This window comes from Lynx canadensis, chromosome A1 (assembly GCF_007474595.2).
Source record: "Lynx canadensis isolate LIC74 chromosome A1, mLynCan4.pri.v2, whole genome shotgun sequence".
Classification (NCBI taxonomy): Eukaryota; Metazoa; Chordata; class Mammalia; order Carnivora; family Felidae; genus Lynx; species Lynx canadensis.
In genome coordinates, this window is record NC_044303.2 from 180,623,612 (window position 1) to 180,640,866 (window position 17,255).

A 17,255-nucleotide genomic window follows, 5' to 3' on the forward strand; every position below is an offset into this window, starting at 1 on the left:
TTTCCTTTTAGGGGAGGGGCCATCTGAGCCAGGAATGAAGCCAGGCCAACACAGAGAGATTTATGCCAGGAGAGGGGGCAGCGGTGTGGAGGTGCTAAGTGTAAGAGAATCCTGCCGAGGGATTGAAGACAGCCAGCAGCCCGAGCCCAGGGAGGAAGGGAGGGCGTGTCAGGAGACCGAGGTTGGGTCTGTGTGTGGAGGTCCGGAACAAGGCCCTTGCAAAGACTGCATCTGGATCTTAGAAGAGAGTCTGCACTTCCTTCCCCAGATCTCCTTCCTCCTTTATCAGAACCCAGAGCCAGCCTGCCTGGAGAGCTGGGCCCCAGGCTTGCAGACCTGGATCCCAAGTCCCACTCCCACGGGGGTGGGGGGTGGGGGTGCTGACCACTCAGAGAGAGCCCTTCTTTCCTCTCAGAAACCTCCTGTCCAACCCCTTCAACTGCAACTGCCACCTGGCCTGGCTGGGCAAGTGGCTGAGGAAGAGGCGGATCGTAAGTGGGAACCCCCGGTGCCAAAAGCCTTTCTTCCTCAAGGAGATACCCATCCAGGATGTGGCCATCCAGGACTTCACCTGTGAAGGTGAGAAGGCTGGGGGCGGGGTGGAGGAGGGGTAGTGCCAGGGAAGGCAAGAAGGACACCAGAGAGGGGAGGTGCAGCAGGGGACTGAAGGTCAGGACCCCCTGAGATCTCACTTGCCCTCAGGCATGCATCTGTGGCTCTGAAGGCCTCTGCAGGTCTGCTGCTAGCCATATGGCTCCTTCTTACAAATTAAGAAAAGGAGCCTCTTTCTAAAGACATTTTACTTCTGTCAATCAGAAATGTGTTGTAATATATTGATTTTGTTAAAACAAGATGACTTATGACTATCTATGAGAACGCTGTTGTACTCAATATCCTAATCTATCATGTCAGTGAGATTAGTGCCCCTTGAATGATGAGGCACCCTTGTGCAGTATGTAGCCTACACAGCTGTGCCTGGGAGCCCAGGCCCTCAGTTTTCCTGTCTGCATCGTGATGAGGCTCCGAGTATCAGACTTCAACATGGGCTCCTGGAAATTTTCTGTCACTGGCTAGGGAGTTATGAATACCTGGAGATCCAAGGCTTTGAGTGTCAGGATTCCAAAGGGCATATTTGCATAAATTCAAGCCAGTACTTGGGTCAACTATAGGTTATCTGGAGACAAATTAACAGGTTTGTAGATTAACTGAGGTTAAGGTATAATGGGGGCTGGGGACACATTTACCACTCCAGAGGGATTATGGCAGTGGAAGGAGTGAGAAAGGGAGGAGAAAGAGGAAGGAAGGAGACCAGGCTCTCCCCCTCCCCCAGACCTCTCCTTCAGTAAGGTTGAATTATTCCTGATTCAGTTAACCATGACCTCTTTCCTGCCTAATACTCTGGCTGGTCAAGTTTTGGTTTGGTTTGTTTGTTGGGGGGTTTTTTTGAGCCTTAATTTTATGTTGAATGTGGTAGAAGACAGGTGACCCTATTCCCCAACCCAAGCACACATTCTTTTCCCTTTAACCGTGGGTGAGACCAGCAGGCTCCTTGTTCCTGGTTCTGGCTCAAAATGGAGGGCTTCCCTTCCCTGAAGATGGCGCGGTGCCTGGCGCCTGGCCTTGCTCACCTGCCTCTGCAGAGAGGTTTGTCTCCCGCCCTGCTCACTCTGGGGCTCTCCGCAGGCAATGACGAGAGTAGCTGCCAGCTGGGCCCACTCTGCCCTGAGCAGTGCACCTGCGTGGAGACAGTGGTGCGGTGCAGCGACAGGGGGCTACACACCCTACCCAGAGGCATCCCCAAGGACGTGACTGAACTGTGAGTACTGCCACGCCCCGCTGAGCACCCTTAGATCCCCCCACCAGCAGCTCTGTCCCCAGTGTCTCAAGCAAGACAGCCTGGGATGCCCCTCTTTGAGGGGGTCCCAGCAAGATGGCAGCAGGGCCTCGGCCAAGGGTGGGTCGGGCAGCAGCGTGGACTTGGGAACAGGAGTAACTCCTCCCCAGTGCCTCTGCCTGGCAGGTGACCAGAACCCAGCCCTCCAGAATGCAAGCGGGAGGGTTCCTGTCTCGTCTTCTAGATCACCCCAGGCCCCCTGCTCTGACTCCACCTTCTAGATTCCCCAGCAGTCTCTCAGTCTGACACCAGAAATGGCACAGGATCATCGTAAAAACACTGCCCAGCTGGCATTGTGGCTTACTGAGCTCTTCCACCAATATGATCCTTTTCCACCTTAAAGCTACCCATGTTGCAGACGTCATCTTAGTTCTGTATCCTGTTCGTGCTCCAGCCAGGAGCCATCTGACTCCAGAGCCCAAGCTCCTGAGACTAATTCCTCAGGGTTGTTCCTGCCCCAGAAGCTCCCACTTAAATAAAAAAGACAGATCATTCCCTTCCTGAAGGGCTCTTCCTATGGTGCAGAAAACTGCATTTCTGCCCCCCGGAAAGCTCAGCCAGTCCCTGGGCAGGGAGGCCTCTCTTGAACATGCAGAAGCAGCCCGGCCACAGCAGGTGAGCACAGCCGGCACAAGCCACACTCACTCTTGCGTGCGTTCATTCATTCACTCAGCGTGTGTTTATTGAGTGCCTGTGTGTCGGGCGCTCTGCTCACACCAGGGAGCTGATGGTGAGCAAAACAGGTGTGACCCCCACCCATGTGGGGCCCATGGTTCACTGGGGAAGGTGGACATTTGTTCCATCATCTCAGCAGCACATGTGAGATGACAACCTTGAAAAGTGCTCCAAGAGAGGAACAAGGTAGTGACGCCCGAAACTAGAGAGGCGTCACTTGGGTGTGGAGATCACAGAAAGCTTCTCTGGGGAGATTAAGCTGGAGCTGAAACCTACAGGGTGAGGAGAAGGTAATGAGCAGGGGAGGGGGGTGCCCCACACTCCCCACGGCAGTTGCTGCAGGTTGGGGCAAGCAGAGCTGAGTGACATGTGACGGGACCCAGGCTGCCTGAGTGAGAAGACACACTCATGCCATCACCCACTCACATCTCAGGCTTGTACTCTCTCCCTGGATCCCAGACACCAGCAGGGAGTGTGTGTCTGGCACTGCCCGTGCTTGCTGGGGAGGAAGCTGAGTAGGGCGCCGTCTGAGAAGAGCGGGTCGGTTCCTGGGTGTGAGTTGTGGCTCCCCCATCTCCTGACACCCAGGGAGGTTGCAACCAGGACTGCTGATCCCAGGGAAGGAAGGAAGTCTTGGCGATCACTAAAAAGTCCACAACAGCCCCGCGTTTGGGCCCTGGCCGTGCTGCTGCAGGTCTGCATGAGCAACGCCACTCAGTGCAGTGAGCTCCGAGCCCTTTCCCCAGCCAGCAGTGCCAATGGGTGGGGGCTGCCGAAAATGACCCAGGTCCTCGCCTCCTTCTTGGGTCAGTTGAATGCCAAGTGACACGTGCTAAAGAGAAGGAAATGCCATGAAAACAGGCCCACAGAGGCTTTTCCCCAAAGTTCATGACACAGAGATTGAAATAACAAAGATAATTGGCTGTAATTATAAGTAAACTTCAGAGCTTGGGGAAACCTGATTTCCTGCTTTGGAAATGATGGTGCTTCCCTTGGCCACACTGGTTTCCAAAGCGCACCAAGGACGGCAGCCCTCACCTCTGAGCCCAGACCACCTCCCAGAGGGAGGGGAGGAGGAGTGTCCAGGGAGGGGAAGGCAGGAAAATTGATGCCAGAGAAAGTGAAAGCTGCCAGGCCCAGAAAACAGTGGCTTGGAGGCCTCTGCTTTCAAGGACTAGATGCAGTGTTTGGATCCAGTGCTGGCTTTCCAGCTCCCTCAGGCATCATCTGTGGTCTCAGGCAGAGCTGCCAACTTACAAAACAAAATTAAGGTTAATTCATTGAGAAGAAAAAAATAAAAACAAAGCTTCGTAGCATTTCTCCAAAGGGCAGGGTGTGGGAGTTCAGTGTAGGCACTAGTGAGCAAGGCAATGAGAACCAGAGGGAAGTCAGTTCTCCTGCCAGCCGTCTGCAACCCCCTGGCCCTTCTCTCTCCTTGGGAGGAGGGCCACCTGAGACCTGTAGCTCTCCCCTTTGCTCATTCAAGCTGTCACCGAGCTAGGCCCTCACTCAGTACCCCTGACTCACCTCAGTGGTGAGAACTAAGTCACCCCCCAAGCCTCACCTCTGGTAAGCAGCCGAGTCACGATCAGAAGGCACTTTGGTCTGACCCCAACCCCCTTCTCTAGCCCCCTACCCCAGAAGCTCTTCATCTTTGGGGTCTCAGGACCCCTTTATGTTTTTCAAAAGCAGTGAGGACTCTCATTGAACTTTTGTTCACATGCTTAAATCTGTTGATAGCACATTGGAAACTACTACTGAGAAATATTTTTAAACATGTGTTTATTAATCCATTTAGAAATAAAAATTTACACATTATATGTTTGTATTAAAAAAAAGCATACTTCTATGAAAACCAAACCAAAAGACATTTAACTGAGAAGAGTGACATTTTTAGAAATGTTAGTTGAAGGCAACTGGGTGTTCATTTCCTACTTCAGTACTCACTCTGTTGTGACAGGGTTTGGGGTCAAGTATGAGAAGAAAATCCAGCTTCACATAGACACATAGTTGAAAAAGGGAGAATTTTAATAGCCATTCCAAATAATTGTGGAGATTCTTCTTTGATAATATGCCAAAACTGCATGGTGTTACAGGCTAGTTGCTGTGTGGAACCTAAAAGTTTATCAATGAACTTTTTATACTCTGTTACAATCCACGGGTCTATCTTGTGCTTTGAATGGAGCTTTCCCTGCCCCCGTGCATGATCTTGTAACACTGTGCCCTGGTCCTTTAGTAAATACTGGTTCACAGAGTTACACAGATCTTCGGATGCTGACACATTGCATTATACCGTATCAAAAATGTCGGATCCAAAATGTCATAGCCATTAACATGCATCACCAGAAATCTCAGCAGAAAAGTCTTTCAGTAAAGGGATGCTGCTCAATGTAGCCAATATGGGTTTTCTAAAATTTTAATTTTCACTTGGAAGCAAGCTTGAATTTTTATCATTGCCAGTAAGTACTAGTTCGTTGTTTTCCTTGAAGTGACAGACTCACTCTGTTCACTTTTGAGAAATTACTTACTATATACCTATCCCTGAAAAACCTGTTTGCTAGTCATTCTTTTAAGTAACAATGGTGTTTTATGGGGGGAAAAAAAAGTCTAATTCAGCTTGTAAGTCAGTGACACCAGATCTTTTTCTTAAGGCAACCAAAGCAGAAAAGCTTTGTGCACGCCTCCCATTTTGCCACACAGAATATTAAAAAAAAGATGTATGCTCAAGCGTTGATATTTAATGCAATTAATAGTTTTTTTTACTGCTTCATGGAGGGCATTCTTCCGTGAAACTGGCTTTTTTTTCCCCTTACCGTCATGTGCTTGAGGGGGAAGAACATAATGACCACTGATATCATATGGTGCCATGGCCTTGATTCCTACTGAGGTGCCAGCAATTTTACTCACACAGTGAAAATGGAAAAAAATGTTTTAATCTTATCACAAAAGTAGTTCCAGCCTCAGAGAGCCCTGAAAAAGTCTAAAGGACCCCCAGTGGCCAATAGACAACACTTTAAGAACCACTCGGGTAATTTACACACTAGCAGGCAAACGATACAGAGACATCTGCTAAGTTCCTGATTCAAAACCAAGCCTACAAGGGCACCTGGGTGGCTTAGTCGGTTGAGCATCCAACTCTTGATTTCAACTCAGGTCATGATCCCAGGGTCCTGGGATCGAGCCCCATGTCAGGCTCCATTTTGAGAATGGAGGAAATTTTGAAACTGATTTTGGTCTGAGGGCCGTGAGCATGGATTTGTTATCCCACCACTGACATCCCAAGGACAGGAGAGGGAAGGATGACATGTGTCCCCCAGGCACCGCTGTTGGAAGAAGGGATTTCTGCTGGGATGCGCAGTCTGAGGACATCAGGCTGGCCGTGTGTGCATGCACATGCACACACACACACACACACACACACACACACAGCACTGATAGGAGACTTGAAAGGGTTTGGGGCTTGACCAGCAGAGCACAGGCTGAGACACAGCTCTGTGAGATTGAGTGTGGCAGGAGGTGATGATAAGAATGCTTTGCTTGATGGAGACAGTGGGACCTGGCCCTGCACTGGTTAGCTCCAGATCATCAGGATGGGGCTTTGGGGTACAGCAGGCAGCTCAGATGAAGCTTTCTCCTCATCTCAAGTCTAGGGCGATGGAGGTGCATGCCAGAGAAGGGGCAGAGCAATGCAGGAGGTGACAAGCACAAAGGAGTGGCATGGAGAGTATGTGCTCTGGGATAGGGAAGAATCCAGGAAGTTCTGCCCATGCTGGCCTTTAGGAAAGCAAGGGAAGATGTCCTGTGTGAGTGCAGTCCACCACAGCCAGCACTCCTAGAGCATTTACTGGGTGCCAGGTGCTATGCTAGATTTTTCTCCTATGTGATCTCATTTAATCCTCCCAGCAATCCTGTAAAGTAGGCATTGATAATCCCATTTTGCACATGAAGTAACCGAGGCTTGGGAAGGTTGAATGATTTGTTAAGATCACACTGCCAAGGAGCAGCAGAGCATTAGGCTCGAGCCCAGGGCTGTCTGACCCCAAGGCCCGTCCTTTAGCAACTCAACTACTTTCTTCCTTTGGCAGAGGCCTGGGTCCCTGTGTGCTCTGGCCAGTGGCCTGGCTCGTCGGTGATTTGCAGTAGACAGTCATGGTCTCTTTGGAACCTGCCATCTGCCCATAAGCGGGGAGAAGGCAAAAACGGCACCCCTGCCATGATGCCGTAGGTACCTGTCAATGGTTCTGGCTGGGTGGGTCCTGACAGCTGGACCTTCTCTAGCAATGCCAGCTGCTGCTTTCTTTGCACACTTGCCACCCCCCACCCCCACCCCCACTCACCAGGCAGGCTCCCAAGAGCACTTTCTAGAGAAACTGCCCGGCACTGACTGTATTCTTGCCTTTCTTTGGCCCAGGGAGAGAGACAGAAATTGCCTGCAGCCAGCTGGAGGGCAGCTGGCTCTGGGCACATCAGCACTTAGGAGTCCTGGCACAAGCCTTGGCCCAGAGAAGACCTCGGCAGATGGCTTCAGTAGAGGACACTTCTAGGCTATCAGGCAGTCATGGCCATCTGTGGGAGGGATGAGGAGAGGCTGGAGCACAGGCCACAAGCTGAGGGAGCCCTCTTCATTCAGTCAGGTGTTCGCTGAGTTTATTGTGCCAGATAATGTCATAGGAGCTGGGAGCACAGCAGCTAATGTGACAGATAAGCCCCCCTGATGTCAGAAACTTAGAATGGGGGAGAAAGACAATAAGAAAGCTAATCAGTAAATTAGGCCCTATTTCAGATAGAATAGTGTTTCCCAGGGGAAACGGGTGGGGGTGGGACATGGAAAGCAGTAAAAAGAAAGAAAATGTTCTATGAAGACCCGAAGGTGGAAAGATCGTAAAGTCGGGAAACCACGCAGACTGTGAGATGGAGCAAACAGAATGGAAAAGAGACTGGTGTTCACTGAAAACTCAAGGAGGGATGTGCAGTTCTTGTCGGGCCATGGTGAGGGCTGACTCCTCATCCCCTACGGACGCCGAGGAAGAATTGTAAGCAGGAAAGTGACGTGGTCCAATTCGCATTTTAGAAATATTACTCTGGGAGAAGAATAGAGAATAGACAGCAAGGGAATCATATGTTTTCTAATGTATTATTGGATGGAGGGGTGTGTGTGTATGTGTGTGTGTGTGTATTCAAAGCACGTTAAACACCACTGTGCCAAGCAGTGCTTCAAGGGCTTTCCACTGAGACTCATTGAATCCTCAAAATCACTTCAAGGTGGTGATGATGATAAGCCTCCTTTTGCAGGTGAAATGCAAGCTCAGAGAGGTTAAGTGACTTGCCCAAGGTCACACAGCTGTTAGTTAGTGGAGCTAGGATACAAGCTTGGGCGGCTGCCTGACTCCAGAGCTGCAACCATCATCCCAGGCCCCTGGTGGAAACCCTGGCCATGGTGGGGGCTCCTGGAAGGTGGCTGCCAGTCTCATTCACCATTCAGCAGGTTTGAAAGTCTTTCGTGGGGCACTTAACAGCACCACAAAGCTGCTAACAGAGATGGGGAGCTCTGTGTGGATTTTCGTGTGAGGCAGACACTTCCTCATGTGCTCATGCTGGGCTGAAACAGAGCATTTAAATGCAGATCAACGCAAAAGTTGACCTGCTAGAGATGCTCTGATAGTTCTGAGGCTGGAGGGCAAGAGTGCAGTTTTCTGAAGGGGTCCCTCTGGGGCCTGGGCTGCAGGCTCCAGGCAGCTTTGGAGTTCAGAGTCTTCATGAAGGGCTTTGCACAAAGAGAGTTTTCCCACACAGCCACATCTGTATTTGTGAAGTGAAGCCTTTTCATTCCACGTCTTCTGGGCTGCAACACCAGGTTGCCAGGGACGTTGTGCACTTAAAGCGGCTGCCACACGGGTCCCATTCAGCCCTGCAGTGGCACACACAGCTCCACCTGGGGACTTCTGGGGTTTGCAGCATACAGATGGTGTTTCCTGAACATCTACTGCTATCAGCCTGTGCATTGGGCTGCTGTAGTGAGCAAAACAGACACAGTCCTGCCCCACTAATCACGGAACCACACTTGGATGTCACATGGGGGTGGAATGCTGTGAAGAAAATGCACTGAAAGCTTGGATTGAGCAGCCTGTCACGTCCCCAGGGGGTGTGGGAGATGGTGTCGAAGGCGGTGCTTGAGCTGAGTTCTGAGCCACTGTAGGAGTGAACTAGGCAAGGAGGAAGGGGAGGGACATACATGTGCTGAGACCGGCTGCCCAAAAGGAGCATGAGGCATTCAGGGAGGGCTGAGGCCAAGCAAGAGAGAGTTTGCTGTGGGGGTGAACAGGAGAGGGAGGCAGGGACTGGGATGGTTAATTTCATGGGTCAACCCAGCTGGGCTGTGGTCCCAGGTTTTTGGGCAAACACTAGCTACATGTTGCCCTGAAGGTATTTTATAGATGCAGTTAAGTAAAGGAGATTACCCAGGATAATGTGGAGGGAGGCCTCATATAATCAATCGAAGGCCTTAAGAACGAAAAACTGGAGTTTTCTGTAGAAGGGGGAATTCTGCCTCAAGATTGTAGCACAGAAATTCTACTTGAGTTTCCAGCCTGCTGGCTCTTCCTTAAAATAAATTCTCTCTCCCTCTGTATATATATTTATATGTGGGTCGTGTGTGTGTGTGTGTGTGTGTGTGTCCAATTGGTCTGTTTCTCTAGAGAACACTGGAATGATCCAGGGCAGACCACAGACAGCTTGGCAGGATTTGGGCAGGATTTGGGTAGTCCTTCGCTGGCAAGCACTAGAAGCCAGGAAGGATTTTAAGCAGGGAGCAAGGCTGATCCAGTCAGCATTTGCAGAACATCAGTCAAGCCAGGTTGGAATCTGGGGAACTGGCACAGCAGTCCCAGAGGCTCCAAAAGCATCTGTGACATACCGCCCATCCTCCAAGGCCCCCTGAACCTCCCCATCTCAGATGAGGACACTGTTCGAATCCCTGAATTCCAGTGGTCTTTCTATGCCTTCATTCAATTGTTGAGCAAATACACGCATCTATAGAGCATGGCCTGCCTTACGGGTGGACGTGGGCCAGACCCAGGGCATTCTTTGAAACCACTGCAGGTTTTTTGTTTAATCCAGGGTCCTATGAACAGCCCTTCTCTGCATTCATTCATTAATTCATTCATTCAAATATTTGAGGTCCTGGGGCACCTGGGTGACTCAGTTAAGCACCAGACTTTGGCTCAGGTCATGATCTCACAGTTTGTGGTTTGAGCCCCGTGTCGGGTGGTGTGCTGACAACTCACAGCCTAGAGCCTCCTTCCATTTCTGTGTCTCCCTGTCTCTGCCCCTCCTCCACTTGTGCACACGCTCTCTCTCTCTCAAAAATAAAACATTAAAAAAATTTTTAATATCTGAGGTCCTACTATTCGCTAAGCCCTACAGTATGGTCTGGTGATGCAACAGGAAACAAACCTAGCCCGAATCCCTGCTCACCACGTGGTAGAACATATCCTGTCAGGACAGAGATGGCCAAACATCAAAATAAAGAGCTCCAGGTGGAGAGAAGAAATAGCATGTGTTTGACTTCTTGGGCTGCGCAGCCCTGCCTCCTGGACTCACTACTCCCCTCTCTGAGCCTCAGTGTTCTTGTCGACAAAAATCACAAAACACCCAGCAAAATATGGCCCCCTGTTTAGAGAATTAGATGAGGTAACAGACCAGAGTCTATCTCATCGCACTGAAGTATGCACCTGTTGTTTGTTTCATTATTTTCCTTGTCACCATGTTGTCTGTGAGGTTAGGTAACATGCTTCAGATATGCTTGTCACAGGACCTTCTGTAAATATCCCAGCAGGGAGACTTGGGGTTTTGGTGTCTTGTTCTGGGTTTCATCTTAGATGCCTCGAGTTTGCTAAGTAGTCGTAGCAAACAAACAAGAATGAAAGAATAAGCAGCATGGGAGAGGGTGAGCCATCACTGCCAGCCTGAGGCCAGACCCCTTCAAGTGGCTCCCTCGTGGTTAATTAGCCTCCTTCCAGCAGAGATGCTCCCTGGACCAGTGCCTCCCCACTGGGCCTGTTCATTCATCCAGCTCCTGCCTCCCTCCCTCCCTCCCTCCCTCCATGCCACACTATCCACAAAACACTTCCTGCAGGCAGTGGCCCAGCATGGCTTGCCCCTCCCCCTGCCCCACTCCATCAGCCTGCACACATGCCAGAATCCTGCCATCTCCACAGAACCTCGCTGCCCAGCAGAGAAAGCTGGAAGGTCTCCTTCACAGGCCTGCCCCTGGCCACCACTGTTGAGGCACAGGGCCAGTGTCCAAACAGAATGTGAATGTCCTACATCCTGTCCCTCAGGGCACAGCAGAAGGGTGAGTGCAGGGTAAGCTCTCTGCAATACCAGCACCCTGCATCTGTCTGAAGTCACTCGTTGCACTTGGAATGAGCCCACCTCCAAGGCTTCAGTGTGATCCGCCCATCTCCCTTTGCCCCCCAGACTGACCTCCCTGGCCTTCTTTCCCTGCCTCAACAGCCCCAGAGCTCAGGGCCCTCCACAGGCCTCACTCTTGCCAGACGGCACCCCCCTTCCCCTGCTCCTGTCATCCTGAACATCCCTCTCAGCTACATCTTTCTGCACTAAGTCCCTGGGCATTCCGTATCCTAGCACCTTGCTCCTTTCCTTCAAAGTGCACATCACAGTTCGTCATTTATGTGGCTTTCTGTGTGTGTCCTCTCCTTCTGACCCCCTGCCTCTTCCCTTCTCCCTCCCCCTCCACATTAGATTTTTAAATGCCCGAAAGTAGTCATCACTCCTGTCTTCTTCACCAGTATATACACTACCTGGCACACTGCAGTTGCCCAATAAATATTTCTGCCTGAATAACTGAATGCATCAGTGAATACGTTTCAGCTCCTCTGCCCGAGGGCATGATCTAAGTGTATGTGGCTGAATTTTAGGCCAGATGATCAAACTCCCCGAAGGCAAAAATGCAGTCTGGTTCATCTTTGTATCTACCCTCCCCGCCCCCCCCCCCCCCCCCCCGCATCTAGCATAGTTCTTGGCACATAATGAGTATACAGCAAGGGATTAAGGACCAAAAGGACATTAATCCAACATGCCACGGCAACCTAAGACCATATGCAGGCCTGCCCGGTATTCTGAGCCCTGAGGATTCCCAGGGACCAGCCCTGGAAATAAAGTTGCTTGGCCTTAATTTACAGTAATAACCATTCCAACTTACCCTCAAAGCTAAGCCTGGTTTGGTCATTGACAAACTGACTCATATCCTGTTTTAACCCATTTCATCCCATTCAGTCATTTGGCGGTGGGTCTACTGGATGCCAGGCAATGTGCTAGCACCTCATTATTCAAAATGCAGCCTGCAGACTGGCAGTTCCCACCATCACCCAGGAGCCTGTTAGAAATACAGACTCTCTGAACTGACACAGACCTACCAGATTAGGATCTGCTTTTTAGCCAGATCCCAGGTGATGTGTACATATGTTAACGTTTAAGAAGCACTGGGCTAGAGATAGAGACTGAGAGTCTGCTGTCTTGGAGTTTAAGGCAAACCCAGCACCGGTGGACATCACCGCTGGGAGTTGACCACTCCAAGAGGAAGCTATGGGAGGCTTATGTCAAGAAAGTTTCACCCAGGAGACCAGAGGCAGTGTTGTAAGCCATCTTAAAGGTTTTGTAATGTTGACCCAAAAGCAATAAGAAGCCTAGGTGAAGGGGTTTCCAGCAAGGATGGGAATAAATAAATTGGCCCATGTCACCCCCTAAAGGTAGTGATAACTCTTATAATTCATGATTAAAACGAGACTTCCTTCTCTTGTTCTCAAGCTCACTCAAGTGTCCAAAGAGGTGGCCTCTTCCTAGGTGAGCAGGTCAGTGCAGGACCCTGAAGTCCAGACAGGTCTAGGTTCAGCCTTTGCCTGTCCAGGAGGAGTCTCCATCTGTTGGTACGTCCCCAGTCTGAACCCCTGTACCCTCTCACAGGCAGTCATCCCACTGGGAACCTTAGCACAGTGCTCCAGGAACATACCCCCTTTCCTCAGCTTTCAGAGGCACACTAGAGAACAAAACAATGAATTAGAGTTCTTAGCATGAATCGTGGCTCAGGAATCCCATGCCTTCCAGTAGCTAAGTAGAGGCCATATGGAACTGTGCTAAGATTATAGTCAGAGGGACCTGGGTTTGAGTCCTAGCTCAGCCACTCACTCACTGTGTGACCTTGGGCAAGTGTTTTAACATCTCTGAAATTCTGTTTCCTCAATTGTGAATCCAAGAGAATTGTGAGGGCTGGGTACAGAGTGAGTGCTTTATTTATTTAACAAATATTTATTTGACATCTACTGTGTGCCAGCTCTGTATGTACTCTTGGGGGATCCAGCACTGGGCAATTTTAGACAATAGCCCTGCCATCAATGGAGTTTAGCAGTCCAGTGGGAGAAAATGTCATTAGTTGAATAATCACGCATATAAATATAAATGACAAACGTAGTATGTGTTTTGATGTAGGGGAGAAAAGAAGCTGAGAGAGTAAAACAGAGGCCCAACCTAGCCCGGGGGAGGTGACTCTGAGAAATGACAAATTGTGCAGTGTCTCTTGGCCAAGCGTCACTCTGCCCCTCTCTTTCAGGTACCTGGAAGGAAACCACTTAACAGCCGTGCCCAGGGAGCTGTCCGCCCTCCCACACCTGACACTTATGTAAGGAGCCCGGCATCGGGTGGGACATGTAATTTTCTTGCCTGGGGGAGCTCAGGAAACTGACGTGGAGGGTCAGGGAGGATGATCTGCAGGCTTCGCCACATTCCTGCACTTTCTCCCCGGGTGGAGCAGAGAGAGGCAGCTGGGAGGAGTGAGCCGGCCTGATGGGCCAGGTCTTACCAGTGAGAGCTACACACAGAAATACCCAGAGCCTGGCATCACTGACTGTCCATCCACATCAACTTCCTCCTTGGCATAGAGAGAGGTGGGACAGCCTCTGACTTTCTGGTGCCCCAGTTAAATCCCAAGCCTCCTCAGTCTCCAATTTCTTGCAAGCTGTGGCTGCACTGAGGTTTGCCAAAAGCTTAAAGGGGCGTTTTTTTCTTCCTCCTCTAGTTGCCCAGAAAATGTTCCAGGTAAATGGTTGAAATTGAGGTTCATTTGGGTGGTAACTGCCACTGGCTGCAAGTCTGCCAAGATCCAGGAAAACTCCCGAATGAGGAAATGTGGGGCATGGATGAGGCCCAGGAAACCGGGTGGTCTGTAAGCTTTGTCCCTTGACCGCCTCGCTGCCTTGCCAAAGTGGGACCCGTGAGAGTACAAAGTAATTCCTTGGGCGAGTGGCCATTGGAAGATCACCCTGGCTGATTAGGGGGCGGGGAGCTGGTCCACAGGGGGGAATTGAGAGTTCTTTCACAACGAAACACTGTTGCCCTTGGAAAAATGGGGCTGCTGAAGAAAGGTGGAAGAAAGCCACCTGTCACCTCATTCAGCCTTGCTTCCTAAATATCCCCCAAACCAGCCTCTGGATGAGATCTCTCAGCTTCAGCCCTGTGGGCATTTAGAGCCACATCATTCTTGGTTGTGGGGCTGTGGTGGGCATTGTGGGATATTTTGCAGCAACCCGGGGCCCCTACTCACTAGACACCAGCAGCACCCCTCCACCAGTAGGAACAACCAAAAATGTCTCCAGACATTGCCACATGTCACTGGGGAAGCAAAAGTGCCCCGAGCTGGGAACACCTTCTCTAGAGCAATGGCTCTGAACCTCAGCTGATTAGTTTGTTTTTTGTTTTGTTTTGTTTTTGTTTTGTTTTGTTTTTAATACTGATGCTCAAAACCACCCTCAAGCAATTAAATCAGAATACCTGATTTACAAGCCAGAATATCTGGGCATGGAACCCAGGCCTCAGAGGCTGTAAACATTCTGCAGGTGATTCTGATGTGCAGCTACTATTGAAAACCACTGCTTAGGATATTTATCCCTGAAGAGAATCTGGAGGTTGTAATTGGGAGAAGACTATACCCCTACCAATCTCATTCCCCCTAAGAGAGAATCTGATAAGATGGAATGAATGAATGCCGGAAGAGAGGGAGGAACAGTGAAAGGAAGGATTGACCTGGGAGGAAATGGCACTGGCATAAGGAGAGATCTTATGTGTTATGGTTTGCTGGAAGAATGAAATGGACAGATAAACTTGTAATTGAATGATTGAATAGGTGGATGGATGGATGGATGGATGACCAACAAATGCTTGAATGAGTGATTGAAGAAATCTTGAATGAAAAAATGAACATTTGGATGAATGGGTGGGTAGGTGAGTAGATTGGTGAGTGGATGGATGGATGGATGGATGGATGGATGGATGGATGGATGGGTAGATAGATAGATAGCATGCACAAATGTATGAAAGTTGCCACTAACAGTAAAGTGTTACTCTTCTATTTGTCTTAGTGACCTGAGCAACAACAGCATTGGTGTGCTGACCAATTACACCTTCAGTAACATGTCTCACCTGTCCACCCTGTGAGTACAATGGGGCACTGTGTTCAAAATGGGCCTGGCAGTCAGTGGCCTGGGGCCATCCTTTCTCCCTGTCCCCTCATGCGTATGCTCTCTGCTCTAGTGATCCTCTGGGCTATGGCTGCCCCCATGTAGAGCAGACCTTAACCAGCAGAAGAAAAGTAAAGTAGGTCAGAACTCTACTGTCTGGGCAGTTAGAGAGGAACTAACACCTAATTACTTCTGAAGAAGGCCCTCTTTAGCTTACCTTCTGTGATTTGTGAATTTTCTTTCCCAGTGGAGGGTTTCCCTACACAATTATATTTTGCTCAGATCCATTTATTTCCTATTAGCTCTGCACATTGTGAGCACTGACCATTTGACAACAGAGGGAGGTGATGGCAAAGCTGGTTAGGAAGCCAGCCTGCTGTGGAAGATGAGAGGAAGCTGGGAAAACGAAGCCAGAAGCCAGTGAATGTCCTAGAGTGGGGGAGGGTGTTCCCCTTCCCTTTATTGTTGGGAGGCTTTTTGTCAAAATATTAAAATTGGGAAGATAAAGAAATCATTTGCTTTGAGCGGTCCACAGTGTGGACCATACGCCCACAGGCGTATGTGAGAATAGGAATGGCCGTGTGTCTTTGTCCACAGGATCCTGAGCTACAACCGGCTGCGGTGCATCCCCATCCACGCCTTCAACGGGCTGCGGTCTCTCCGAGTGCTGTGAGTACCCAGAGCCCTGAGTTCAGCTTCTGCTTAACCATGTAACAGCAGGCGATACTCAGCACAGTTCCCACACACACACTTCCCCAACCCGGCACTCCTACTGGCTCAGTGGGGTGGGGCAGAGGGGGGAGGGCAGAGAGCCAGCTGCTACCATTTGTGGACCTGGATCAAATCACAGACCAGTCTGAGTTTCTACTTCCTTCTGTGCCCATTGAGATCACTAGCACCCCTCCCTCGTGAGGATTAGCATATGCAACTGTATTCTGCACCCTAGTAGAGCACAGTGTGTGGCTTATGGCCACTATCTTGATGATCATTCCACTGTTGGTCCCTCTGACTTTAGAGCGGCAGGGTAAACACTGTGAAACTCTGCAAGGAAACCAAACGCATCTATCAGAGGTCACAAACTAGAAGCCCAGAGACCTGGCTCAGCTCACAGACAGCTATTAGTTAGCAATTGTAGAGTTAGTTGGCTCATAGAGTATCTTTTCAAACAAGCAGTTTGGGGGCACCTGGTGGCTCTGTGAGTTGAGCATCCGTCTCTTGATTTCAGGTCAGGTTGTGATCCCGGGGTTGTGGATCAAGCTCTGCATAGAGCCCCGCACTGGATTCTGTGCTAAGCTTGAGCCCTGCTTGAGATTCTCTCTCTCTATCCCTGTGCCTCTCTCTGCCACTCCTGCTGTCTCTCTAAAATTTAAAAAAAAAAAAAAAAAGTTTTAATAAGTTGCCAACAGTTAAATATCAGGAGGCTTCTCATACAAAATCCTAATTTCTATTCTCTCTTAGAAAATGGAGAGACCTGGTCATTCCAGGGCTCCCATCTACATTCTTGCATGGCTGAGCAGCCCTGCCCCTTTAGACCAGACTGTATAGTCTGCAGCCTCCACAACTGCCTCCCCATCACCTTATGACACCTGCCTCACCCTGTCCTACACAAGATAGAGGACAGCCCACTGAGGCAGATGAGCCCCAGCAAAGGCACGATGACCATGAAGTCTACCTGCTTTTCAATCATGGCTCTGCCCTTCCCTAGCTGTGTGTCTTCAATAAAATCCAGATGGTAATTACCTCACAGGGTCTTATAATGATTAAATGAGATGCTGTATATAAAGCATTTAGCGTAGCTCTGGCCCACAGTAAGCACTTTATAAATATTTGTTTGTTATTACTGTTATTTGTTATTACCTGGCAAGAGCAGGAATGGCACCTCACTGCCACCCCCAACCCTTGGTCCTGTTGTCGCCTGATTTTTGTGCCTTCTCATCTTGCACATTTTGTCAGGAAAGGAGGATTCTCTGAATAATATTCCCATGAGAACAGAAATGCCACTTTTCATGGCCGTTGCCTCATATAACCCTTTGCAACAGTGCTGTAAGACTGAGGGGATTAGGCCCATTATAAAGATGGGAAAACTGAGGCCCAGGTTGTAACTGGCCCAAAATCCAGCAGTCAGGAGCTTGCAGAATCCAGCCTCCTGACTCAGA

At 49.9% G+C, this 17,255-nt stretch overlaps 1 protein-coding gene across 1 annotated transcript in view; it reads left to right on the forward strand.

Annotated features, from left to right (window-relative positions):
• The window catches only part of SLIT3 (slit guidance ligand 3), a 591,744-nt gene that overhangs the window by 528,847 nt on the left and 45,642 nt on the right, over positions 1 to 17,255 (forward strand). The window contains 5 exon segments of the mRNA XM_030327818.1: positions 416 to 579; positions 1,684 to 1,816; positions 13,197 to 13,265; positions 15,001 to 15,072; positions 15,697 to 15,768. Coding sequence (XP_030183678.1) covers positions 416 to 579; positions 1,684 to 1,816; positions 13,197 to 13,265; positions 15,001 to 15,072; positions 15,697 to 15,768 — 510 coding nt within the window.